Source organism: Lonchura striata, chromosome 12, assembly GCF_050655825.1.
Source record: "Lonchura striata isolate lonStrDom1 chromosome 12, ASM5065582v1, whole genome shotgun sequence".
NCBI classification, from domain to species: Eukaryota; Metazoa; Chordata; class Aves; order Passeriformes; family Estrildidae; genus Lonchura; species Lonchura striata.
Window position 1 is genome coordinate 23150290 of NC_140714.1, and position 27983 is coordinate 23178272.

Here is a 27983-nt window from a genome sequence, read left to right on the forward strand (position 1 = left end):
TATGTAATTGAAAATAAAACCTTTGTAAGCAGGAGTTTAGAAGGGGCAGAATTGCTCCACAGATGTGTGTGGTGCTGTGGGCATGCTAGCTGGCTCAATGTGAACACTTGGCATATAGACAGACGGAAATTTTGGCATGTCCCTTAAAAGTGTGGTGCTGCAGAGCCCCAGGGGTTTGGTCACTGGATGTAAAGCCAGGAGAGGTGAAACAGGGAACCTTTGCTTAGGGAGCTGAGCTGAGCCCCAGGGCTCAGAAGATCCTCGAAGTGATAAAAAGTAGGGCCTGGTTTGCAAAGCAAACACAGCACAGCAAAAGCATTTGTGACTTTAGCTTGATAACAAGGATGTGTAAACAGACTGCACCTGGCTTCCTGTTTAGCTGCATTTTTCTTCCATAACTGCCAGTTATGCAAATGGATTAATTTGACAGATTTCTGCCTTCTGTAGCAAGTCATGTTCAGAACAAGGAAGAGCGTTAATCTAGTATGAGGTTAAAGTTGTTTGTCAGGTGTTGTGCTTGTAAAGAAGATGAATAAACTCTTCCCAGCATGGAAATGTATGCCTTGGACATCTCCTACGAAATTAAAGGAGTGCCAAACTCTACAACATGTTTCAAATAATCTGATATATGAGGTTATTTGTAAGGTTCCATTCCCTGGAGTCCTGTGGCTACCCTAAGCCATCAACTTTCATTTAAAACATGTTTTTTAGAAAAATAGGAGACTCACAGTTTTACTCAAAGAGAAAAACTAAATCTTAAAGGTTTAAAACCAAACAAAAGACACAGACCCTGTAAGGAGAGAGCAAATTCAAACCTATTCATTAGACTTTACTGTTTAGATGAGATGTTTGGAAGGAATTCTTCCCTGTGAGGGTGGGGAGGCCCTGGCACAGCTGTGGCTGTCCCTGGATCCCTGGAAGTGTCCAAGGCCAAGCTGGACAGGGCTTGGAGCAGCCTGGGATAGTGGAAGGTGTCCCAGTCCAGGGCAGGGGTGGCACTGGATGGGCTTTCAGAGATCACTTCCAACCCATTCTGGGATTCTGTGATTCATGTTTCTGCTCCATTGCTGTTGCATCCTTCCCCAGCCACCAAAGCCCTCAGGCAGGGTGGGGTGGTGGCAGGGCTGTGGTGGGGTGGCTGGGAGCCTGGGAACACCTGTCCCAGCAGAGACTGGGAACACCAGAGCCTGGGAACACCTCTCCCTGCAAGGTCTAGGAACACCTCTCCCAGCAGGCTCTGAGAATGGGAACACCTCTCCCAGCAGAGACTGGGAACACCTCTCCCAGCAGGGCCTAGGAACACCCTTCCCATAAGTTTTTGGGTGCACCTGCAGCACCCAAGGTCACTGCAACAAGGAAGAACCAAAGAGGAACCAACAGCTTGAGGGGATGAGAGCCAAACCAAGGCATTTCTTTTGCTGAGACCCACAGAAGTCACTAGAGAGGTGAAAGGAAGCCTTGCTGGAATGTTCTGCAGAAGGGAAAGGAGCAGACAGCAGTGTCCTGCTCTGTCACATGCCCTAAGCTGTTAGAGGAGTGCCTGATGGGGTGGGCTGGGTTCTTGTGTGTGGGAACTCAAAATGTCTCTCAGACATTTTTAGAGGTTCCAGGCCTTGGTCAGAAGCATTCTAGACCCTGGCAGACAGCTGAAAAAACAACTGTGATTTTGAGTTTGAGCCATGGAATGAATTACCAACTTTGGAGGTGGAACGAGCAGTCACAAAAGGTTAGATAGTATAGTAAAAGTAGTTACAAAGTAGAGGGGAAATTTTTTTAGTATTGTACAGGGGGGTTTTAACACATGTACAGGGGGGTTTTCACTTTGTACATGGGGGTCAGAAGTTCTAAGATGGAGGAAAGTGGGCTGAACCCATCCTTCTTCCTTCTTCTTCCTTACCTCCATGTTCTTGGTGATGTTGGCACTCACAGATTGGTTTAGAATAGAAAAACACTTGGTAACGTAGGTAATAGGTATTGGGGAATAATTGTAAACATGTTATACGTAATATATCTTATAAAAGATAGCAGCAGCCCTGGGCGGAGAGAGACGAAGAAGACAGCAGATAGAGAGGATGTCAGTGTGTGTGTGTGCCTCTACCCAGGCCGCTGATCAAATAGCCGCAGTCCAAGAACATAATCTGTTAGATAACTAGCAATAAACTGCCTTGAGACTGAACAGCTAAGCCTGTGGAGTTTTTCTTTGGAAGCACGAGTTGGAGGAGGAATTTCACCACCACATGTGGCCCCAAAACAAGGCTGGGGTTCTCACACTTGTGTCTATTTAACATTCAGTCTGGAGGTGGCTAAATGGGAATGGTTTAAAATAGCCCCAGGCGCAGTTGCCATAGATACTTTTCTAAATTGAAAATAGAGGTCTGGCCCAAGCTTGGAGTGTATCCTCCAAAGCCAGCTTTGTAGTGGGCTAGATGAGCCCCACAAAACTGTGGTGCTGCAGGGATTCAGCCCAGGATGGGGATGTCTGGATGTGCTTGATGTCACCAGGCAGCTCCAGCAGGGCTTTGCTTGGACCTGGAGACTGGGAAGGGACAAATCCATGGAATGCTATTTTTGTGCCACTGGGTTTTGCTTTTATTTGTGAGATGTTACTGTGCAACAAAGCAATAGCAAATTTAAAGTAGTTCATCTGGATAAAAGCACCCTATTAAGTTAAATTTGGTTTAGTTGTCCCAGGAATGTGTTAGCGTGTCTAATTACAGACAAGGCAACTAAGCCTTGTGAAAAAAACTCTGCAAATAATGTGGACAATGTTTTGGTGAAATGAAGGCCTTTTCAAAGATTTAGTTATCACAGACGATGGATGTTTTGGGACAGTTGCAGCTGACTCTGGAAAAGCTTCATTTTGTTATAACAATCTGTCCTTCTGCCTTTGGAGCTCTCTGGTGTCATCCCTGGGTTTGGGATGGGGAGGGCAGGTCTGTCCTTCTGCCTTTGGGGCTCTCTGGCTTTGGGATGGGGAGAGCAGGTCTGTCCTTCTGCCTTTGGGGCTCTCTGGCTTTGGGATGGGGAGAGCAGGTCTGCAGTGCTCGGTGAGGAGGGTGGAGATGCAGGATTCTGACTGAAAAGTGCACATGTAGTAATGTGCCATGTTTCCTCTCCAATTTCTCACTCTGTAGGTGGCAGAGAATTAGTGCTTAATTACTTGCAGGCTGTGGACAACAACCACCACCTTAAACTGTTTACATTTCTGGATAAGGCTGTAGCTGGATGTTCTTAGAGGTTCAGTCCTTCCTAAAATCTATGGGAGATTTTATAGTGCTTATTTTTCTTTTATATGATGTACTGGGATAAATGTTCCCAAAGAGCTTCTATCCATTAAAAACCCCCAAACCCTCTTCATCCATGTCTACATCCCATTATATATGATAAATCCCATTCATGCCATTCAGCTTCCCAGCCTGTGAAAAGACCCAATCAAGAGGCTTGTGCAACTGGGGGAGTTCAGAACTGGGCAGAAAATCAGATCCAAGGTGGAGCTGAGTTCTAGACTTGCTTGGATACAAGGAATTATATCTAGCAAATATCACTTGAATAAAACATTAACTTCCCATTATAAAACATAATGTTGCTCTGATAATGGTTCCTGTTTTGAGTAATCCTCATTTCCTGCATCTCTCTAGTGACTCATCACAGCAGAGCTCTCATCCATTCTGCTCTGCAGATGCTCTCAAGCTGCCTATTCCCCATCTGACTCAGCTCCTGTGTATCAGCATCTCCTCCCATTGCTGTGGAGCTCTGGGAGTGTTTGCCTGCAGAGCACTTCAGCCTCCTTCCAGCCTAAAAATGACTGGTGCTCCTGGCTGTGCTTTTAAATTTAACTCCAATTTTTAACAAGTTTTTGGTTAAAAATTCACCTGTCAGATTTTCAGGTTGTCTCAAGTCTTGCATCTGGAGCTGAGAAGCCCAGATTGCTGAAGTGTGTGTGTGTCTATCTGTGAGAGGAACCAATCTTTCTTCCTTTCAGGTTTTCAGTTAATGGTTGCCCGTAAAACATTCCCAAATGTGATGTGTGCCTTCTACAGCTTTATTTAAACTTCAAGGGGTTAAAAGTGATGGGGTGCAACTGTCTAAATGGAGACTGTACCTCTCAGCTGTCACCCCTGTAACAAGGCCTGAGCTGCTGCTACTGAATTTTATAGGTAAATACAAAGTTTTAAGAAGGCTGATGGGTGAGTGGTGAACTAAGCAACAAAATCACAGGATTCAAAGAAAATTTTGTGGAATCTTGGAGGGCTGCAGTGCTCTGAGGCTCCATAAGATCCATGCAGAATGTTTCACGTGTGAATTCAGAGCCCCCAGAGCTGGGGTAGAGCTGTGTGCAGGGCTGATGTGATATTTGTGGTGCCAGGGGAAATATTTTTGAGCTCTGGGGATACAACAGAGGGTTTTCTGACTCTCTCTGCCCTTTGGGCTAAAGGAGAGGAGGGTGCAGGTGTTACCAGCTGCTAATCCCATCAGAATTACCTGGCTGTAAATAGACTGTTGATACTTCCTTCTGCTTCTTGTTTAAGGCTACAATAATTTGTTGATCCTGAAGAAATACTAACATTTCCTACCAGGAGGCCTGTGGGATGTGTGCAAGGAGGAATCTTGAACAGATGAGCCTTTCTTTCTCCTCCCAGTGTTCCCTCTGTGCTGTCCTAGGTGAGGTTTTGGGTGGAGGTTAATTTTCCAACTCCTGGATAGTGTTAGGGGGCTTTTTTTTTCCTTTTTTGAAGTCAACCTCACCCACTCATGAGCAAAATGGAACTTGGTATTCAATAAAGGGTGCAGTGCAGTGAATATATAACTGGTTGAGCTTGTCTGGGGCTTTCATTAACTCTGGTGAAGCCCATGGAATTAGCACTGCCATGGAGCTGCCCTCCTGCCACCTGTACCACAAGATGCACCTGGGACACACTGCACCACAGCCCCTTTACTTTTAATTGACTTCTCCCCTTATTTCTGGCAGTAATTTAAGCTTCTTAGGTCATATTTGGGTAAAGTTTTCCTTTCCATACTGAAAGCAGTTTCTGGTATTAAAAGTTACACATGGATGAGAGTTTTCACTGAATGAATGATGACATAGAGGGGAGTTTTGGGACAGTGCCATATTTCATATAGTTCCTTAGATAGATTGTCATGAGGTGGTTACCTCAGCTGTCAGTCTGTTAGAATTACATAACATTTTAAAATTATCTCCTTTACTATGGCCAAAAAATGATTCAGTCGTCTTGTATATTGTATTACCTCGAGCTCTTGGTATTTATTACATATGCAATCAAGAATATAAGAGTCTGAGGCTTGCAGAGATTTATTTAGCTCTCTGCTAGTAATTTGGTTCATCAGAATGAGGAATTTATTTCTGAATTGTCTTTTAATGAGCAGATAAGCAGGTTTCTCTATCACTCTGAAACTGTGGGTTGTCACTACAGGGCTTTGTTTTTACAAATGGAAGTTGTTATCTCTTGGATAGGTATCAGCCTGCTGTGGTAGTTTCCACTGGTTTTAATGGAGCTTGAGTTTAAATACCCCAGCTAAAAGAAGGATAAGAACCTTTCTCTTTAGAGATGTTTCTTTTACTGTGTATTTGGTGCTTGATGGAATTTACACAAGCAGAACGAACCCCTAAATGATTTTCGGTTCTGTGAATAGTGATTTTTTACTTGGGTAGATTGTGATAGGACAAGGGGGAATGGTTTTAAACTGAAAAAGAGCAGATTTGGATTCAATATTAGGAACAAATTGTTCCCTGTTAGGGGATGCCTTATGACACTGTAATAACTGGTTTTGCAAGGGTCAAGGCAAATAGAGGTATTTCTCTGTGACAAGGATTTATGTGACCAAAACAGAGGATGAGCAATATGATGTTTCTGTGTGGGAAATAAAAGTAGTTTATTAACTGATGGACTAGCTGGGATTTAACTTAGTGCTCCTGAAACACTGCATATGTGCAGCTGAAGTTGTCTGAAGAGAAGGTAGGGGACTGAGCAGAATTGTTAGAGGTGAATTCAACACCTGGGCTCTCAGCCCCTCAGTGCTGTGTTCCACAGGTTCCACAGAAGATCAGAGAATATCACAGAATCACAGAACCACAGAATCACAGAATGAGGTTGGAAGAGACCTTCAAGATCATCAAGTCCAACCCAGCCCCAATGCCTCAGCTAAACCATGGCACTAAGTGCCACATCCAGGTTTTTTTTTAAACACATCCAGGGACGGTGACTCCACCACCTCCTCGGGCTGGCCATTCCAGAACTTTATCACTCTTTCTGTAAAAACCTTTCTTCTGATATCCAACCTATATTTCCCTTGGTGCAGCTTAGGGAGGAGGAAATTCCTTCATTCTGGGGGAAACAGCCACAAGTTGCACCAGGGGAGGTTTAGGTTTGATATTAGGAAAAATTTCTTCATGGAAAGAGTTGTCAGGCTTGGGAGCAGGCTGCCCAGGACAGTGGTGGAGTCACCTGAATGTGTTCCAAAGCACGTGTGGATGTGGCACTTGGGGACCGGCTTTGTGGGGAACAGGGTGGTGCTGGGCTGATGGCTGGACTTGTCCAGTCTTAATGATTCCATGGTTCCTTTTGTCAGAGCCTGGAAGCTTCTCTGTGGGATGGGATTTCAAAGCCAGGCAAAGCTGGTGTTCCTCCTCCAGGCTCTGAATTGAACACAGTGTATGAGACTGGAGATTGTTTTAGAGATGTGCAGCTCTGTGGGGCATTTCTCTTTCACATGCCATGTGGAAGGGGAAAAGCCAGAAGAGCAGAGGAGAATCTGTGTGATGATCCAGTGGGATTCCCCAACAACTTTTAGTTTTGGGTTTTTTTTTTCTTTTTTTGGTTGTTTTGTTTTGTTTTGTTTTTTCTTTTTCTAATTAGAAATGTACAATTAAAAGTCTTGCTGCAAAGCCTGTAGATGGCACATGGGTTGACGGAGCAGTGAGTAGCAGGAGGCCTCCAAAGGGCTGTGGGAATTGCTTGCACTTTAACATGCTCATATGAAAGGTCATTCCTCTTCAGCCAGGAAGGAAAAGGAAAAGCTAATTCTCTCTTCTTCCAGTCTGGGAAAGCCACCAGGATTTCATCACACAGGACTGAAAGCTGCCATGAGGCTTATGGAACAGAGAGTGGGGTTATGGAAGATGTACCCAGCACCCCTAATTCAGCTGTCATGCAGTTTTAAGGCTGCTCTTCCTACAGACCATTACTGTTCACATAATTACTTACCTCTGGGTCCTGGGTTATGATGAACAGCATCAATCCCTACAGGTAGAAAACCCGCTTCCCTCATTTGCAGCTTGTGAAATCCTGTGGGAAGGAAAAAATTAGTATTGGTTTAAGGAGATAGAAATGGCCAAGTAATTGCAGCTTCCTCTCTGTTTCACAAACACAGGCATATTTGGTAGTGCAAATTCTCAGATATTTTCAAAGAAACACAGAATAGTATGTAAAGTGTGGGGGATTTTTGGTCAATATCCATTTTTTAAGGAAGTCAGAAAGCAGCGTAGTAGTAGGTGCAGTTCTTACTTTTTGTTGGCTTCTTGCCAGGGCATTGCTCTCTTTTTAAAGCCTTTTTTCTCCTTCAGTTTACTCCAGTTATAATTTATTTACAAACTTATTTCTCGGGAATGTCATTCAAAAACCATGTACTATGAGACAAGGCAGATTTTCATTTTTCACACCATCAGATTAAGCTGTGGATCAAACAGGACACATGGCTGACCTCTTTGAGTTTTTTTCCTCCTCTGCTGAAATAAACTCATAGGTGTGTGGAAGTAAATCCCCACTGAGAATGCTCATACCTGTGGGGGGATAAATCCCCACTGAGAGTGCTCATTCCTGTGTGGGGTTAAATCCCCACTGAGAGTACTCATTCCTGTGTGCAGGTAAATCCCCACTGATAGCGCTCATTCCTGTGAGCTGGAGCTGGCTGAGCCAGGTCTGAGGGAGGTGGGAATGCTGATGGATTCTGATAAATCAGGCAAGTGATGCACACAGTCTGCACCAGCTCCTCCTCAGCTGAGATGGCTGAGAAGGACAGCTCCAGGAGATGCTGATCTGCTGGCCCCCTCCCAGCTGGACGGGCTGGGTGGGCTGCTCTGGAGCCCTGCAGTGTCCCCAGCCCTGGCAGGGGCTGGACTCTGCCCTGGGAGCAGCTCTGCTATCCTGGCCCACAGGAGCCATTCCCAGCTGGAGGGTCATCCCAGGGCCCGGCTGTGTCTGGCCACACAGCTCCAGGGAATTTTGGCACTGCTGTCCCTGTGGCTTGGCACAGGCTGGGCTTTCGGCACGAGGCTTTTGGCAGGAGGAGTGACGTGGAGCAGGAACTCCACTGGGACCTTTGGCATTGCTGGCTGCAGGAGCAGGGCCCTCTCTGCTGCTGGCAGAGCCCGGGGACATCAGCTCCACTGCGCTTTTGTCTTCTGCCATCATCCCTGCACCTTGTGTTCCTCAAATCCTGCTGGCTACAAAGAGAAAACGAATGTGGGTTTTGGGGTAGTGGTTGGACTTGGTGATGTTGAAGGTGTCCTCCAACTGAAACGATTCTGTAAAACATGAAAAATCACCTTTTTCTTACATGGGGGAAGAAGGATTGAGAGGGGAAATTTGTATTGCACCAGCTCTGGTAAGTGAAGATTACCACTATTAAGAGATAAAACAGTTAAAAACATATCAAAACTGTATGTTGGCTTGGGTCCTACTTGGAAAAAGAAAAAAGTATTCTGTGAAAGTGATGTGTGATGGACCCATTTGTTTATCTGAGGTGAAAAAGGAGGGAAAAGTCATCTGAGATCTGTCTGATATGAAAATGACCTGAGCTGTGCTGTACATATCTTTAGAGATGGAAATTATATCTCTTGCTAGCAGCCAAAACACTTCTTAAGGCATTGAGGAGATTTTCAAGATATGCATGAAGAGGGATTATTGTGAGTTGGACTGCTGGGATTTAAATTATGGCCATGTTGAAGGGAAAGCATCCTCAGCTTGAAGCCATTCTAATTGATGTCAGGTCAGTCTGTCCTCAGAATTTAAAGTCATAAAGTTGTTGCTTAAAAAGTGGATGCATTGCAGTGTGGAAGAATTGGGACAGGCTGGGAATTTGTGGAGGTGTGACCACAGCTGTACCTGCAATCAGCAATTAAAACAATTACCAGTGATTATAGCTCAGTAAAATGTCAGATCCCTTGCATTCCTCCAGCAGGGCTGGTGCTGGGTACACAGTTCCTAAATTCAGTTTGTAACTTGTTTCTGTACAGCAAACAGGATTGGGAAAGTACTACATCAGGAGTTAAAAAGCCTGAGTCTTTTGGTTTAGCAAATATCACTGGATGTGAAGCAAACATATCAAATGTAATTGATTTTTAAAACATATTGAATGTTTTGGAGATATCCTGTGGAAATAGCATTTAGAAAGTTTTACCTGTCCATGGTGTTTCTGTTTGAGTTGGATCTACATGGTGCTGGCAGAGAACTAGGCAGTTTGGGCTTTTGGTGTGATTTTGTTTGAAGGCAGTTGCTGATTCTGGGAAACTAATGTAACTTTTTGTGTTTAAATGCAAGGGCGTTTTCTTCATTTACAGTTGGTTTTTATGTACCAAGTCTACTGTACACAGATTTGCAAAAAAAACCCAAAAAAACCCAACTTCTTTATGACTGATTGACAGTGACAGTTGATGTCATTAAGCCTGTGTCATTGTAAATTGACATGAAGCTGGAAATGTAAATTGCAAAGCTGGAAGTGGCTAAGGAGTTTTTCCACTCACAGGTAATTAGGCAACTATAACATGGGAACACTGGTAGAGATAAAAGGATGTGGAAAGCAGAATTGTATTTAGGAGGCTACTTTTCACTCTGTTCAGTATTGAATATTACTTTTTAAGGAAATAACTTCCCTCCATGAATAAAGTGCATGGAGTTGTGCTGGTCATAACTTTAACAGATGATGGTAGGAAAAGTAATTAGCCTTCAATCAGAAATGGTTACACTATATGAGGCAGTGGTGCTTTACACTGCATGCACTGTAAATGTAAGTCACTTTAACAGTGCTGGGAATTCATGAAGCTCTGAACTCAGGTTTCCATGTTCTCTCAGGTTTGTGAAATGTTAACTCTTGGGTCGTGGTGCCAGTCAGTTCATGTATTGACAGTGGGAATTAGAAGTCATTGAGAAGTCAGTGAGCCGCTGCACAGGAATGAGATCTATTCCAATCAAATTGATTCAGTGCAAGTGTCAGGTTACTCTGATTTCATCCCCTGGCTCCGGGGCAGCACACAGGAATTGTGCAATGGGGTGGCATAGCACAGACACAGCACCTGCTGGTGCTTCCAGCGGGATGCGATCTGCTCTCAAACAGGATAAGGGATCTGCTCCGAAACAGGATAAGGGATCTGCTCCGAAACAGGATAAGGGATCTGCTCCGAAACAGGGTAAGGGATCTGCTGTGAAACAGGATAAGGGATCTGCTCCGAAACAGGATAAGGGATCTGCTCCGAAACAGGATAAGGGATCTGCTGTGAAACAGGATAAGGGATCTGCTCCGAAACAGGATAAGGGATCTGCTCCGAAACAGGATAAGGGATCTGCTCTGAAACAGGGTAAGGGATCTGCTCCGAAACAGGATAAGGGATCTGCTCCGAAACAGGATAAGGGATCTGCTCCGAAACAGGGTAAGGGATCTGCTGTGAAACAGGATAAAGCATCTGCTCTGAAACAGGATAAGGGATCTGCTCCGAAACAGGATAAGGGATCTGCTCCAAAACAGGGTAAGGGATCTGCTGTGAAACAGGATAAAGCATCTGCTCTGAAACAGGGTAAGAGATCTGCTCCGAAACAGGGTAAGAGATCTGCTCCGAAACAGGGTAAGGGATCTGCTCTGAAACAGGATAAGGGATCTGCTCCGAAACAGGGTAAAGGATCTGCTCTGAAACAGGATAAGGGATCTGCTCTGAAACAGGATAAGGGATCTGCTCTCAAACAGGATAAGGGATCTGCTCCGAAGCAGGATATGGGATCTGCTCCAAAACAGGATAAGGGATCTGCTCTGAAACAGGGTAAAGGATCTGCTCTGAAACAGGATAAGGGATCTGTTCTCCAGCAGGATGAGATCTGTTCCAAAGCAGGGTAAGGGATCTGCTCTGAAACAGGGTAAGGGATCTGCTCACCAGTAGGACAAGGGATCTACTCTCCAACAGGATAATGGATCTGCTCTCGAGCAGGACAAGGGATCTGCTTTTCTCTAGTACCTGTGGAACACCATCTCAGGGTTCATGGCGCTTGGGAGAGCACTCTGAGCACTGTGGTCCTGACTGAAAGCAGAACCTCTGCCGGGTCAGCAAGTGGATGTGCACAGAGGTTTTGGACTGAAAAAGACAGACTGGGTGAGAAATATAGCATCAGTAGTGGTAGCCTTGCTGGATGGTTGTTGTGTCCTAACATGGAGGGAAATAGGTTTGGTTTTTGTTTTTTTTCTTTTGTTGGAGATTTTCTGAAGAGATGAAGGAAAATAAATAGCATTTTGGGGGGAGATAAGGAAAAAAGGGTCAAGAAAAATAGGGATAATGTTTGCTGGCAGGTAGGAAAGGGAGAAGACTACGGGACTCTAGAGAGGAAAAGCAGCAGTGAAACAGGGAAACCTTCAAGGGTGAGAGCTGCAGGACTCCAGCTGGACACAGATGACACTGTTAGTGCTGTAAGGCTAATATAGTTACTCCTGTCTGTCCCAGCAGCTGGGTCACTACTGCTTTTGTCACTCTGAGGCCATCCCTGTGTGACAGCCCTGTCTGTGCCCCTGCAATCTGCCTCACACAAGAAGATTGAAGAGAGGGGTCCTAACCTGGAAGATGTGGATGGCACTTTTCTGTTACTGAAAATGGAATATTCATATTTTTTATGAGCTTTTGTAACAAATTGCCTAGTCCCAAGAGGGTTTATACTGGCTTTTGTCAGATAGCCAATCTTTCACTATAATGTGGTTGCAGCACATTTTACTTGAGTTTATAAAGAAACAACTCCTCCCTAAAAGCAGCCTTGCCAATACACTCTGTTGGTGGTCCTAGCCCTTGCTGAATGGAGCACAGCTCCCATCTCTTGTCCCACAGCTCTGATGCTGCTCCTGCCTGGCAACTTCAGCCTTGAACTGTGCTGCTGTTACAGAAAAACCTTCTCCCATGACTTTGTGCTGAACATCAGAACAGGGACAGTTAGACCTCAGAAAGCTTTATCTATGGGAAGGAGTGGAAAATACTTCAAATCAAAATGCATCTTAGATACCTGCAGCTTGATGTTGATTGGGTCAGTGGGTTTCCAGAACATTAATGTGTTGAAAATCTTGAGATTTTACTGCAAATTGTTACAAGGAGAAACCTATCTGATGTGAGAAGGGTTTCAGGGTTTTGTTTTGGTTTGCAGACACTGCAGGGGTACGTGTTGACACACTGTTATTACCATTTATACCTCACCTTCCCTCCACGCCTCTTCTTTCTCCTTGCACATTTACAGAGTGGCAGAGAAGTCAGATTGTGACCTGTATTTCCAGCTCTGTAGTGGAGGGGAGCACTCCCTCACCTCTCCCCACTGTGTGGCTCTGTTCCATGTGAAAGCTGATGTCTTGCAGTGATGGGGAAACAGCTGACAGCTCACCACCAGAGTTTGCTGTGATTGGTGGCTGGGAGAAGCAGCAAGTTCAAAGCTGACCCTCTCCCCTGATGAGGAAAGATGCCTTCCTTGCAGGGAGGGGTCTGCCCAGAATGCGCTGTCCTGTCCCATGGCATCCCACAGATTGCTCCCAGTCCTTCCCCCTGGGCTCTGGGCAGTTCAGGGGCATGAGGGAGGGGAGGGTGGGATGTGCTGTGGCAGCTCCTGGGTGTCAGGGGGCAGCCCGTGGTGCCAGAAGTCACGTCTGCAGCACAGCAGTCTCACCCCTGAAGTCTCAATGGGTTTGAGCTTTTCTGAGGTAAGAGAGGATTTCCCCTCACAGGGGTTGGGTATTGAGATGAGGCTTAGTGGGTTTAAATGTGACCTGGAGCCTGGCCCAGGTAAAGAGGCTGCTTCCCAGAGAAACTTGAATCCCTTCCTGCCTCCTGGTCCCATTTGAGATGTGCAGGATGTGCTGCTGGGTTTGTCAGAGCCTGTTCTCAGGACAGGAGGATTTTTGGGAGGTTAATAGGAAGAAATTGCATCTGTGAGGAAAATGAGGGGATGCCACCAGCACTTTACTGAGATCTATGGGTTTGCTTGTCAGTGCTCCCTGGTGTTGTATTTTGCTTTTAAAGATCCATTTCACATCCATTTGTGGTTGCAGACACAGGAGAGAAAGGTGTAACTGCTGAACCCAAATAAAAACAAAATAGATTTCGGCAGCAAGAAGACAAAATTGTAACAATTGCTGGAGGAAGCAAATAGTATGCAGGGTGCTGCTTCTATGGAGTAGTTTATAACAGACCTGTTTCTATATGAAAGACCTGTTTGTTGTTATTGAATTAAATTCTGAGAAAAATGTGAAGTATTGTGGCCTTCCTCAATGTTGTGCTTGTGTGTGTGGGTGTGCACAACTCGGTGGTGCTCCAAGCCCTCTCAGGCACCCAGGTCCCAGTGTTCCAACCACTTCTATCCCTTCTCCTGGCTGATGACTCAGCAAGTTATTGTCTTTTTCCAGCAATGTCCAGACTTGTCTGCTTTAAGTATCCAGACACTTTGTTCCTTTCTTATTGCTGCGTCACCACAAAGGGCCTCATATGGATCTTGTTTTCAGCAGCCTCTGGGCAGCACTAAGGCTTTACTCTCATCACGAGCTGTTAGCACCCTGAACTAGAAATCTGGGTAAAACCCTTCAAAATTCAACCATCCCAATATTTTGATCATTCACTTATAATTTGCACAAGTGCTGTGTGGGAATGGATGTTGCTTTCCCAGGGTGCAGATGAATATTGAAAAAGAGAGAAACTGAGAAGTGCACTCTACTTATTTACACACAAGTAATGAAGACTGGGGTTTTTGGAAAAACATTGATGAAGTGGTATGTGAAGTTCTGCCTCTTTTAATATTTTCTTTTACTCTGTTTTAGGTGTCTTCTGCAGAAAGTAATAGTAATGAGTCTTTGTGGGAGAGATGAAGACTCCTCTACCCTTCATTAGAATTTGCTGCCTTATCCCAAATGCTCCAAAACACATTTAAATCACATAGTTGGATCTTTTCACAAGTCGGCGCCTTTTCTCTCTCTTCATCTCTGTTTCCAATCTGGAATGTGATTGGGAATGTAAATTCCTTTACAAGTGGCTGCAGCCTGTGTTGTCCAAGTAGGAAGTGTGAGCCAGAGTGCACTGCAGGAGATGGAGCTGCAGCTGGGGTTTAGCTTGTGTCTGTTTTAGGTTGTGCGTGTGGGGTGTGGAACCTGCCCCAGAGGACATTTGTCTGTCTCTGGCTGCTCAGGAGCAGAATCTGAGCAGAGCCTGATGCCAGCTCTGTCCTTGCTGCTGTGCTTGTGCTCGCTGCAGTGGTGGATACACAGGAGAGGGACTGGAACTGTCCCTGCAGCTCAAAGAATTTCTGTAGAGACAGATTCAGGCTGAATGCTAATCTGTCCACAACAGCCTCCTGATTGTTTCATACTTTGTTCGTGCAGCTGTTGCCTGTTGGCTGTTCCCTGCAGGAATCACTGTCCCACCCATTCTTGCTGTGCCTCGGCAGGACTGGGGTCAGCAGAGGCCTCCAGCACGTGCCTGAGCTCCATCAGTGCTGCTGGACTATGGACTGTCCTAAGTATTAATATGTTTATATTTACTCTGTGTATAAACAACCCAGGCTGAATTGGACTTGCTCAGCCTGAAGAAAAGGAGGCTCAGGAAGAACCTTCTGTTTCTCCACAGTTCCCTGACTGAAGGGGTTGGGCTCTGCTCCCAGAGAACAAGGGACAGGACAAGGGGAAATGGCCTCAAGCCGTGCCAGGGAGGTTTGGATTGGATATTAGGGAAAAATTTCTTAATGGAAAGGGTTGTCAAGCATTGAAAAGGCTGCCCAGGGCAATGGTGGAGTCCCCATCCATGGAAATGTTCCAAAACAGGTGTGGATGCAGCACGTGGGACATGGTTTAGTGGTGGTGGTCCTGGCCTGATGGTTGGACTCAATCTCATGTCTTTTCCACAGAAACCTTAAGGATTCTGTGATTCTGCATTCAAGGGCTTTGTGCTTGAATTTTTACTAAAGGAGCAGGTGGTGCCTGTAGGCTTCCATGGGCATGGGGTCAAACCCCAGCTTTAGATGAAAACAGCCACTTCTGCCATAGTTTACAATTATTTTCAAGTGTTACCTTGTTTGAAGTTGACTTCAGTAGCAGAGCTGGCAGGTATCACAGGACTGTCATTTATCCTGATGAACACATACGTGAGTGACTCACTACTTTTAATTAGGAACATATAACTGAAACAAATTGTAGGAATTTTGTGTGTGATCTGAGTGGTGTAGATTTTTGACAGGGAGGAAAGACTTAGGGAATTGAACAGTTCATGTAAATATGTTTCTCTTGGTGTGTTGTGGGGTTACACTGAGCTGCACCCTGGACAGTCTGAGCTGGAGGCAAATCTAAAGTGGGAATGAGCAAAATGATTCACCCAATCCCTGCTGTGTGAATTCACAGTAACAGCATCAAACAAGGTGCTTCATTTAGAAGTTAAAAACTCCATTTGCCTAATTTCTACCCCAAACCATTACTTTCTTAGGGAACTAAACCCCCTTGTTTCCAAACATCTGTGGTTCTGAGGTATGCTGCATGGCAAAGGAGAGATTTCCTGCTGTGCTTCCTGCTAGGGCTGCTAAATTCCCCTGGAACAATCTAAACATCATTATCAGCCCATTCAAATTAGTATTTCCTCCTACTTCTGTAAGGAATAAAAGGAGGCTTGTTTCATTGCTGTTGATTTAAGTGTCCCACTGAAATTCCTTCACAATAACTGCTCTGGCACTGGGTGCATCTTGGAGAGTTTAAAACTCCTTGGGTTTACTGGATCAAGGCAGAACTGGGAGCCATCAGCTCTTGCAGCCTGTCATTAATCCAGGAAATGCCCTTGGCCACAATCAATAATGCTGAAATCTTGCCCAAACCCTGATTACAAACTTCATAAAGGAAAGCCTGGGGAAATGAGAGATCTCTTCAGAACATCATCATAAAATAAAAGAACAATGTAATGTATGATTATAAACCTGACAAGGACTAGCAAGGAATCCTGGAGGGTTCCCAAATAAGGAGATGGAGCTTTACAACAACTCTTCTGTTTAGTTTAAGCATCCCTGCTCACTAATTAGAAACTTAATGAAACTCGGAGGTTTCCTTCCTCTGCTATTCAGAATCCTTTTGTCAACAGTCCTCAGCGAGAGAGCTGGAGGGCACATTACTTTGTCAGGAGCACTCCTGGGGCTGTTCAGGCCACTGGCTGCTGCTGCCATGTTTCCTCCGTGTTCTTACCTTCTCCAGGTGTGCAGGCCCGGGCTGTGGCTGAAAGCTGTGCTGAGCAATGTGGCAAACAACCTGACACCAGCAGCTGAGCTCAGTCAGGAGGTGAATCTGCCCCGTGTTTTCAGTCACGTTCTGAACAGAGATGAACACTCAGTTCGCTCCTCTGATGAGTTTTAGTTTTTCTAATTTGGGTGAATTGGTGATGAGGAAAATGAAAATTTTGGCATTCCCCTCGCCACCCTGAGCTGATTTGAGACTTTCTCTGTGAACAATTTCTGAGTGGGTTCTCCTGGAGGCTGTGTAGTTTTAGCCTGTGCTGCATGTGTTGAACTGGTGGAAGCGGACTGAGCACTGGGCAGGTGCTGGGGATTTTCTTTTCAGTTGCCAGTGTTACAAAACTCAAAATCCTAAAGGCTCACAACAGCAATCTGAAGGATGTTTGTCCTTTGGGGTCAGCTTCATAGAGCATCTGTGAGCAGTTCCCTATCCCCTGTTAGCTCTGCCAGGGTGTACACAGTGCAGTCTGTGCCGCAGCAAATCAGATATAAATGTACAATCCTCCTTCAGACTTTAAACAAAAATACAATTTCCATGTGCTTGATGTGAGAATGAATAATATTATTTATATGGATTGCATAATTAAAGTGTGTGTAGTGGTTTTAGGCAATTGGTCTCTAAAATGGCACAGTAACTTGGTTTGTCCTTGATCAACACTCACAGTCCAAAACAAAGACCTTTTTCACTGCTAAACTTTTAAAATTTAAAGCAAAATGTGTCTTAATGGATGGCTGTCTCTTACACTGCAGTGTGTGGGTGTGAATGGGTAATGGTGAAATTAATGCATTTTTTTTTCTGTAGATAAACACTCAGATGTAAGGAGAGCATATAAGCTAAATGAAGGTCTTACACATCTATTTGCTTCTTTATGTTTGTTTGCCTTTATATTTTTTAAGAAGGAATATTGGTTTTATAATTTAGTTACCATTACAACCTCAGCTCAGTTTGTAATTGGTTAAGAACATCCTGGAAGTGCTTGGCTCACTCAGTGTTTGAGTTGCAGCAGATTTAGTGATCCTGCCTAATTTTCCCAAGTGCTCTGACAGGCAGTCCCTGACTACATTCCCTGATAAACACTATTTCTCCAAATTTTAACTTTAAAATTAAACAGGGCTGGTGGAAATGCTTTGAAGAAAGGAGCCTACCTAACCACAAAACAGATCACGCAAAGAGCTTGCTCTGCCCAAGATAAAATTCTTCAGACAGGAATTACAAGGATAATCGGAACCAGGCTTTCCAAAGCCTCAGCTCTTTTGAAAGTTAATAGCCAGCATAAATACACTCTGTGCAGTATCTGGGGAAGGAGGGTTGAGGGGGAAAATACAGCCAAGACTGGGCTGAAGGGCAAGAAACATTCTGCCTGCTCTGAGTTATTATTGTAACTGGTGGAAGGATGATTGTGCATGAACAGTTCTACTTAAAACTCTGAGGCAGAAAGATACAGCAAAATGAGACACATTTTGAAATGGCAGGAAGAGGAATTGCTTGGGTTTGTAGCTGGTGAAAAGGGTTAAAGAATTTATTTAGTTGTCTCCCCCCCCACCCCTCTTTCAACCTGGATCTAATAAAGGATGCTGTCATGGAAACCTTAAAAACCAAACATTGTCTAAATTATCTGGCCTCTGCCACAGGTAATACAAGTTTTAACTTATAAGGATTATCCAGAACTAAAGCCAGAGGGAGTATAAGGTTGCTATTCATTCACACTTTGAACAAAATCTGCCAAACAAGCCTGGCTGAGGCTGTGTTGATGTATGTCTCCACTGTATGGTGCACAGTAAAATGAACGTTCAGCTTGGGTCAGCCAGTTTTTCATTGTGCCTTGGGGCAGACACAGCTCTCTATGTTTTACCAAGCAAGCCAGCATAAGGAATTTATGCAAAAAGAATAATGTAGGAAACAGAATGTTTTCAGGTTGAAATAGAAAGCAGATGCTTCCCACGGAGTGAAGGCAATATAACAGGAACTTGTCCTGGATGAGTGGTGGGATGGATTCCCAAAGAGACGTAGGTGCCTTCAGAAGATGGAGGAGAGCACAGAAAACCACTTTGCTGCATGAGGTTTAAAATGAAGGCAAATTGCTCCAAGTGTGATGGACCTCCCTTACACTGCTGTGGTAATGGCCTGGCAGGCAGGAATTGAAGAGGGTGGTGGAAAAGGATTAGGCACTGAACTGAATCCATGAGGTGTGTGCTGAATGCTCAGCTCAACCTGTATTTCTCCTGCAATCTGCTTTTCTGTCATTTCCAAGGAGAGAAGCCTCAAAGACTGAGGAGAGCATGTGGGTTAATGCTCCGTCTCAAGCAGTGAGCTAACTGTGGTTTGGTCATGGAAACACTCCAGCACTGCCCTCATTTCAGGGAGATTTAGAGTCAGACACATCCTGAACACTGAGGCACTTGGAGGAGCCTGCAGGAACCTGCACAGAGTAAAACCCTCTGCTCATTTATCTGGGAACAGGTCCTGGGAGAGCTTAACCAGCCCCAATGACGTAAGTGATAGCTCATTTGGAGTGAAAGCATCTGGCTTTGGGGCTGTGCTGTCATTCTCCCCTCCCCTGTCTTTGCCAAGATTAATGTTCTTCTCTTTACCTTACTCATTAAAACATCTTCCCAGCCATCCCAGATAAAACAAGTTGAGAACATGTTACAGTGTCCACCTAGATTGTGAAACTCAATGAGGGAGTTTAATAAAGCCTCTCAGGCTGTTGATAAGATAGGAAATGACAACCTGTTAAGGGGTAAAGCTACAGTACTTTGTTATTTATTTATTTATTTATTAGAGCTTTAAATGGTAAAGAGATTGGAGCAGGAAAACAGACCCACTGGAAACCGTTATTTTTCAGTATTTTAAGAACTCCCCCAAGTTGTTCTGTGAGTTTTTTTGTCATTATTTTTCATAATATATTATTTTATGTTGTCAGGCATGTACTTGATAAGGAAGTGCAACTTATTTTTCTCCAGTGTGAGCAAACAGTTCTTATTAAGTGTATGTGCTGGGTGCAAGTGTAAATACTGTGGGTTTGGGGAAGATAAACTACTTTCTTCAGGTATAGGAATGGAATAGGAAGTTCCATCATAACTGCAAGAGCTCAGCTCAGCTTTGGGAGTATGACCTTTGCCTCTCTCACATGTGAGTGCTGATCCAGCAATTAACAGCTGGAATTAAAGCCAGCAGTGAAGAGATGTGGGTGCCTGGCGCTGGCAGTGCCCTGCCTGACACCCGGATCCTCCTGGTGATTCATGCAGTGCTCTGGCTTTCCCTGGCTTACAGATAATTGGTTTTGGTGTTAATACCAGTTTTGAACTTCACCTCTGCCTGAAGTCAAGTGATTCTGTCCCAGGCCCCTGCACTGTGTCTGCCTTACTTGGGTCTCTCTGTAGTTGAAGTTGCTCTCTGACACTCGTTAATGTCATGACTCCTGGAATAATTTTAGTGGAAAGGGAGATAATTGTCCACTCGTGCCTGGGAGGCTTGGGTGGGTGGTTGGGTCAGTCCTTGCTGCTCCCATCGTGTGAGGAGTCGTAGACTCACAGAACAGTTTGTGTGCAAGGGGATTTAAAGCCCATCCTGCCCCACCCCTGACCTGGGCAGGGACACCTTCCTCTGTCCCAGATTGCTCCAGCCTGGCCTTGGGCGCTGCCAGGGATCCAGGGACAGCCACAGCTGCTCTGGCCACCCTGTGCCAGGGTTTTACCAGGCTCAGTGAGGAAGTGCTGATGTCTTAAGGTTTGTCTGCCTTTCTACTGAGACAAAAGAACCGCTTGGAAGGAATGATGGCTAAAGCTGCTGACAGCTCAGTCAGGAGTGCTGGCTCCAGGAACGGAAATTTGCATAACAAGAGTTATTCAGGCGATGCAAATGATCTGCGGAGGTGCAGACCCGAAGTGAGAATGGGAGGAAGCAAACTGGAGGTGTTAAAGGTGTGAAATGGTCTGGTTGGAAATTCAGGTGAAGCTGAAATCAGGGGGACTATAGGATCAAAAAAGCTGTAGCAAGAAACTGAGATACTCTATCACTTCTTGACCTTCTAGAGTTGGCTGATGATTTATCACTCTGGAAACATAATTTGTGAACACTGGGAGGGAAAAAGGGGAGGAAAGTTTGTGAAAATCCACTTTTTCTCCTAACAAACTTTGCTGCTGTAACAAACTTATGGTTCAGTGTGACAGTGGGAGGAAATAATTGAGTAGCCTTTAACTGTGTGTTTTTCTCAGTTTGAGTTTCAACTAAACTTTGTACCTCAACATCCACCCACAGCAGATTTTTGTAACTGAAAGCTGAAATTCTTAGTATGTAAAAACTGTGTGGATATCATGTGACCATGGAAAACCTGGATGTGTCCCTGGGTCAGCTTGTGACCATCCAGCTGCTGCTCAGGGTTGGATCAGGCACTGAGAAAACTTCAAAGCACAGGCAGGGAAGAGTTAAAATTCTCTGAGGGAAAAGGGTTTTTCAAAATACTTGAATTAACTTCTAAGTGTCTTTAAAAGACAATACACCAGTTTTTGAGATTAGGCCAAAATGCTCAGTAGTTGATATCTTCAGACTGATGCAGAGGGATAATTGCAGGTGAGTTTCTGAATTGCAAACAAGTGAAGAAAATGCTGCTCTGCTGCTGCTTTCTAGTGCCTGGTGTAAATTACTTTTCCTTAGTGAAGATACCTATAAATAGCACATTATCTATTAGCAGGTGGGTTTTGAAATTATTTTATCAGATTCACACATTATATTAAAAAAAAAAACCCAGGATTACAGACTTCTCTAACAAAATTACTTGGTTTTCCATGACGAGATGCAAATCTGCTCCTAAATCTGCTAATATCATGGAAGCCCTAAATAAACAAAGCTCTGTGTGAATGTTTTTGTGTTTCAAATTCTGTTCCACACAGAGCTTAAAATCTCTATCCACCATAGCAGCTCTGTGATCCCCAGCCCTGTGTATGTATTTAGTTGTGTATATTTGTTCTTCCTAATGGAGAATTAAAATAGCGTAAATCTGTGCTAATGTCTGTGAGTCCTATTATGAGTTATTCCAGGTTCTTTTAAATTCCTGATGAAGATAAAATGCAGTAGTTTGTTTATTTTATGATAACTTCATTCTGGGTTTAATTATTCATAAGATCACAACAAAAGGCAATATATTTTGCAAATATGACTGTGTAATAGTATGGCACTTCAGTAGAGCAATCTGATATTGAATCTTCAGTGAGGAATGAGTAACTTGCTTTTAGTTGAATTATAAATCATGTAGATTACTGCAATATAGATAGTTAGATTCTGCTCTATTCTCATATTCCAGCAAGAGCAAAAAACGTAGTTCAGCACTTGGTAAAATGAATGAAGTTTCCACCAAGGGAGTGAATTAGAACTATGTTAAAATTTGTTTTATAGCAATGTGTTGTAATTATCTGGTACTGGATATATTTCCTGCCAGTTTAACTGCATAGATCAAACCTCCAATGTCACAGAGCAACTCCTACATCTAATACAGCTCTAGGAGTCAAGGATATTTTAAGATTGGTAATGGGCTGTATAAAATGAAAGCATTGCATAGCCTGGAGGCTATGTGCCGATTGTTGTGGTGCCACTGCCCAGGTGTGTGAGCAGGAGCTGGGCAGGGGGACACAAATTGCTTTGATCATTAACCCCCTGCACCTGCGGGACTGGTTTGGGCTGTTCCTCCCCGAAGACTTGAAGACAACAAAGTTCCCCAGGTCTATGCAGTAGGTGTAGAGAATCACCAAAATCCTATTTTACTGCACATTTACATCTTCGGTGCAAATCCGCAAAATAAAATACGGGAGCTAGAGCAGCATTCTCCATGTCCACCTCTCTTACTACATCTTAGTGCCAGTGTTCCACAGCCAGAGTTATGGCTCCTTTTCATTGTATTTTTAAGCCAGCTGAACCATGCAAGGCTGGGGTACTCTATGCTAACCCAGCCTGTGTAGTGAGGGCACTGTTACAGCAGCATAATGACTAAATCAACTTGCGCCAAGAGTCCAAGCATGATTTTTCAAGGATTTTGCTCAGAGTTGTCAAATATAGGATGTTCTTCAAACCATTTATGTAATTTATAGTGTTTAAAACTCTTAATTTCCTTCTGCTGTTCCCCCCAAAAGACATCACCAGGTGGTGGGTTATGTCAAGATGTTTCATCAGTTGTCTTTCTTTTTTTTTTCCTTATTACCAAACCAAATGTGAAAAGAAAGGGAAAAATTGTTAAAGATCTTCTCAATTAAGAAGCAGAGTTAAACCAAATCCATTCCATACAAAAGAATCTAAAAAATTCTGTGTGTATGCTTCATACAGGTTCCACGAAGGAGTTGATTGAGAGCTGCTGTGGAGCTGGCCAGCAGTGGGCTATAGACAACGGGGAGTGCACAGAAATCCCTGTAAGTGGCATGGATGGTGATATTTGCAGGTACGTAAGGTAAAACTGAACATTTTCGGTTAGCATAAAGAGTAGCCCTTGAGGAGAAATCAAATGTACTTTGTGGGATGTCCAGGAGACTGGAAACCGTGTCATTCATTGTCTGAATTATTTGTATACTGGCAATACTCATGGCTAACTAGAAGCCAAGATTTCCCCCTCCATTTCCCCAAAAACCTAAACAAAAGCTTTTTAAGGTTTCTTTTTGTCTCTCCCATGAGCAGAGCACAGATTTCTGTGTCCTGTTTTCTGCCCATCTGTGGGGTTGCAGTTAAATGGGAGGGCAGAGCTTGGCAAGTTCCGAGTGGAGTAATTATCCGTGTCATTAAGGGATGTGTTTATTGCTCTGTGAGTGGTCCCTGGTTCTGCTGGAGGGGGCACCACATCCTGTCCTGCTGCTGATGTCAGCAGCACCTGGTCTGAGCGGGAGCAGGAGGACAGGGATGGGTGCAGGGTAGCCTGGATAAGCACCCCACGAGCTGCAGTTCATCCCATTCCCTGCCAAAAGCCTGGAGCGGCCCTTGGGGTGGGATGGAGACAAAGTCACTCCAGACTCACATTATCAATACTGATCCCATAATTTTGAGCATTGAAAAACTTTGGCATAATCCATTTTATCAAATTTAGCATCATTGCACCTTTCTGAAGTTACTGGGAGATTGAAATCCTCCCTCCTGGGATCTGGCATGACATCACTGACACATGGTACCAACTATCTGTGTAGTGAAGGCAGATGAAAAATTCCAACCTCGGCCTAAGTAGGTGCAAATCCAGTACATTAATGAGTTGCACCTGCACATCTGAGGCTGGTTGTAGATTAAAAAGCCAGATACTAAATGTTTCAGTCCCTGTGAACCTACTGGGATTAAAGGGAGTAAGAGATCAGGGGTTCAGTTATCTTACTTGTTAAATTTCAGTTGTGTCCCTGTTTTAGAGATTTAAGCCTGCCTATGAATATTATGTCTAAAGAAAACATTTTATGTGAAAAAGTATTCAAGTATGTGGCCTCAGAGCCTGGAAAGCAAGGACAAAATCTTGCTGCTGCCACTGGGAGCTCTGCCAGTGAGCAGGAGCTTCCCCTCTCCAGCCCCAGGGCACTGCCTGTGCTGGAACCCTGCAATTCCTGCAGCTCCCAGGAGTCTGCTCCAGCTCAACTCACTACCTAAAGATTGTAAAATCCCAGTCTGGTTTGTGCTGGAAGGACCTGAAAGCTCATCCCATTCCACCCTCTGCCATGGGCAGGAGCACCTTCCACTATCCCAGGCTGCTCCAAGCCCTGTCCAGCCTGGCCTTGGACGCTTCTAGAGATCCAGGGGATAGATAGGAAGTAGATACTGTTATAAATGAAAATTTGTCCAGCCAAATTTAAAATGAAAAAACATAAAATATTTATTTGCAATCAAATTCTATCTAGCCAGCCACAAGGAAAGAACAGAGCCGAGCCTGGGGTCGGCCCTGGGTGTGCCACAAGGAGTCAGCCTCAGCAGAGGTTTTTCCCTATGCCCACACACCTCCATCCTGGCACAGGCGGTTTTTATAGGGAAAATTCTGCCCGAGGCTAAGATTTCGGCAGTCAGTCTTTTCTTCCATTCAGAGTCCATAGGTTAATGAGATTTTCTTTTTTGGTGCTGAAGAACAATTCAGTGTCAGGAGCTGGTGAATCTCATGATGAAATTTACGGAACGCTGCATTCACATGTCTGTCGGAGGATTTCCATGAGCTCCATCCCGGGTCGTTCAGGCAATGATCAGCACCTGGGGTCCCGTATCTCCCCAGACATGGCCCATCCCCATCTCCTGGCGAGCTGTACCTTCTTACTTGTAAATGGGGTTTCAACACGCACCCGGTCTCGCCTGCGAGGGCGGGGGGGAGTCCTAAAGCAAACGTGTATACTCTAACAAATATTCAATATCACAGCTATCATATTAGAAAGGGCATGGATTATATCTACTACACATAACAATGCTCATTATAAAAACGAGTTCCTCTCACGCTGGGGTAGTTTTCCGCACGCCCGTGGGTGTTGGCAGTGAGTAGCGGAGGCGGCTCTGGGGCATTGCCGGGAGGGCCGTGCGGGCGGGTGACGGCGCTGGCCTGGCCCGCAGGATCGCCCAGCAGCAGTGCTGCGTGTCCGCGCTGAGGGAGAGCAGCTGCCTGGCCGGGATGCTCGCCGCCAGGGAGGGCCACGCCTGCGGCGCCGAGGACAGCGACCCCTGCGCCGGCTCGTCCTACAAGGTGAGTCCTGCTGCCCCTGGGGCGGGAGCGCCCTCCCGCCTGCCCTCCTGCGGGCCCTGGAAAAGATGAGCTCGCAGGAACGTGGCAGTGAGATGGCGCCATTTGCATTGCGGTTTGCAGCTATTTTTAAAACTTTGCGCTAATGCTGTTTTGAATTGATTTCCGTCTCCATTTTGGAGACCTAATTGGCTGTATTGCTTCTGCTTCCTCGTTTTGGAAGTAGCCGAAAAGTCCATTTTAGTTTTTATATCTATAGTGTAGAAGAATTTAGAAAATAATGGGGCAGAACTTAATTGAAGATATAATGTGAAACCCATTACTGGGTGCTTTGCTTGCCTCCAGTGTTGAATTGTTGCCCCCTTTCCCAGTTCTGCACAATGCTGGACTAGAGGAACGAGCATTTAGATGATGATGGAAGCTTTTCTTCATAAATAAAGGCAAACCATTAATGGACAGCACAAATCACAAATCCTGAGCCACAGCCTCTGCTTAGATAAATGAAATTTACTTTATGAGAGCCAGTGGAGCCAAACCAATTTAAACCAGTTTGAAGATTCAGCAGCTCCGCTTGTCCTGTTTTCACCAGAACAGTTCTTTTCAGAATTCATTTCCCTCTGATCATAATTTACATAGCTATAGCTCAGCTTAAGTGCAGCTTCCATGGGCTCAGCAGGAACCTGATTAGTTCTATCTGTTCTTTTATATCGCAGATTCTCACAGATAATTGTTCACTGGAAAAGCAGAGAATGTGGATGTCCACTGCAGGGTTTAAGGGTTAATTAGCTGTGCTGATTTGTCATCTTTAGGACCATTGCTTATTTGGGTCGGAAGTCTGTCATTAGAGTAAAAGGAGAATTTGTGCATTCGGGAGAAGACATTAATATGTCTGAAATGTGACAGAATTGTTATTCTTGGGTTTTCAGCAGGGTTTGTTTGCATGCTGAGCAGAGCCAGGCTGAGGAGTCAGCCTGATTACACAAACGATTCCTCAGGCAGGTGGCAAAGGATAACTCCATCATTCCTGGCTGAGCTGAAACCAGTGACAAAATACTCTCGTGGAATGGTTCCTTATGCCAGTTCCAATGGGATTTTTCCCTTAAGATAAACCATCTCAGACAGTAAAATTACTGAACAGCTATGCTCACCTATTTAGCTTGTTTAGCCCTTGAGTCATTGCAGCTACTGCTTGAAAAAAAAATCAGTAAATATTGAGACTGTTGAGACTTCATATTACTTTAGCATTACAGTATGTACTGCTGTAATACAAAATAATCCTACCTTGTACTACTTTCTAATGCTTTGTTTTACAAGAAAGGTTTTCTAATTTTATTATGGTTAAACATTGTTTCAGAGGGGATCTGGCAGAAGATGCTGACAGTCCATAGTGGTGTTTCTACTGATCTGTCTGCTCCTAGTAAATGCTGTGGCATAAATCAAAAAAGTTTGTCTGGAATGTGGAAAGATTCATTAATTGCCTCAAAACCCAGCCAGATATTTACACTATCTTGCCAAAAGCCAGGGTTTTATCTCTAGGTTACAAACATTTGTAGGTCTTTGGGCATTTTAGATGTTTTCACCTCTTGCTTCAAGGTAAATGTGGCAGTGCTGGTTTTTCAGATCCAGGAGTTCAGCCTGTGCTAGATCAGCCTAATCTTAGGGTGCTTTAATTATTATTTACTCTTAACAGAAAAAGCACAGGCTTAGGGATTTTTCCTAGTGGATGGAGACTCCACCAGGGTAAATCCAATTATGCAGGATTCCAGCTAAGATAGTTTTGAAGCAAATGCAGAAAGCTGTGAACCAAAGAATGGTCCTCAAGGTGGGTTTCTCAATTGCAAGGTAAAAATAGCAGTATTTGCTACTAAATCAGTTGTAGACTTCCTGGGAAATTCAAAAAGCAGCTAACAGAAGGTTGAGTCATTCAGATTTTTGCATTTTAGTAGGAATTTTTCAGGGAACAAGTTTTTACACTGGAAAATGAGATAGTTTTGTTCACCTGGAAAATATGTGAGGCCAAAGATGCACGGCTGATTTAATACTCTCTGTCATGCCTGCACATAGGATAAATTGTGAATCAAACTATGACTGAAAGAAACCAGGGCCTTCAAGCCAAATACTGATATTTTACAGTACTTTAGTAAAAACATGTATTATCTTTATCTTCTATTTTGCATATTGAAGGTGACAAATCTGAGCTAAAACAACAACAACAACAAAAAAGGCAGAAACCAGAATTTATTTTCATAACATTTGAATTTGCGGGTTCTGGATTTTGGGAGGATGGCAAGAGGAATTTTCCCTTTTCTAGCATCCCACAATTCATTATTGCTAGGGTTTTTTTTTTTTTGTTTTTTTTTTTAATATTCTTTTGAAAAGATAATTTAGCCTATTTAGTGTGCAAAATAATTCATCCTCTTCAAGGCCCATAGTGTAGATTTTTCACAAATGTATTTGGGCACGTGAAGGGAGCTCCTTATGGCTGTGCATATTTGCAGATGTGAGTAATGTCTGCTGTTTGGTGTTTGGGGATTTCTCAGATTAGGAAGCAGGGCCATAAAATGTGAGCTGCAGCCATCAGTGCTGGCTGAACATGCCAGGCTGTGCACTGAGTGTGAGGTGCTCACAAAACCCCAGAGCTGTCCTGAAAAAAGGAGCTCAGCAGAAGAGTTTCTGAGCATTGAGCTGGCAGGGGGATGCATCTCCCTGGAGGAGACAGGCTCTGTATTGATGGGAATGCCCACCTAGGATTTCTAATGATGAAAAGTGATCCCTCCCCATTTCCACACTCCTTTCTACACTGCCTCTCTTAGTG

At 44.3% G+C, this 27983-nt stretch overlaps 1 protein-coding gene across 14 annotated transcripts in view; it reads left to right on the top strand.

Moving 5' to 3' along the window:
• FBLN2 (fibulin 2) overlaps positions 1-27983 on the top strand; it is a 92597-nt gene that overhangs the window by 39032 nt on the left and 25582 nt on the right. For all 14 annotated transcript variants that reach the window (XM_085590847.1, XM_085590854.1, XM_085590846.1 and 11 more), the window contains 2 exons: positions 22816-22927; positions 25042-25171. In XM_085590847.1, coding sequence (XP_085446973.1) covers positions 22816-22927; positions 25042-25171 — 242 coding nt within the window. The remainder of the gene's footprint in view (positions 1-22815; positions 22928-25041; positions 25172-27983) is intronic.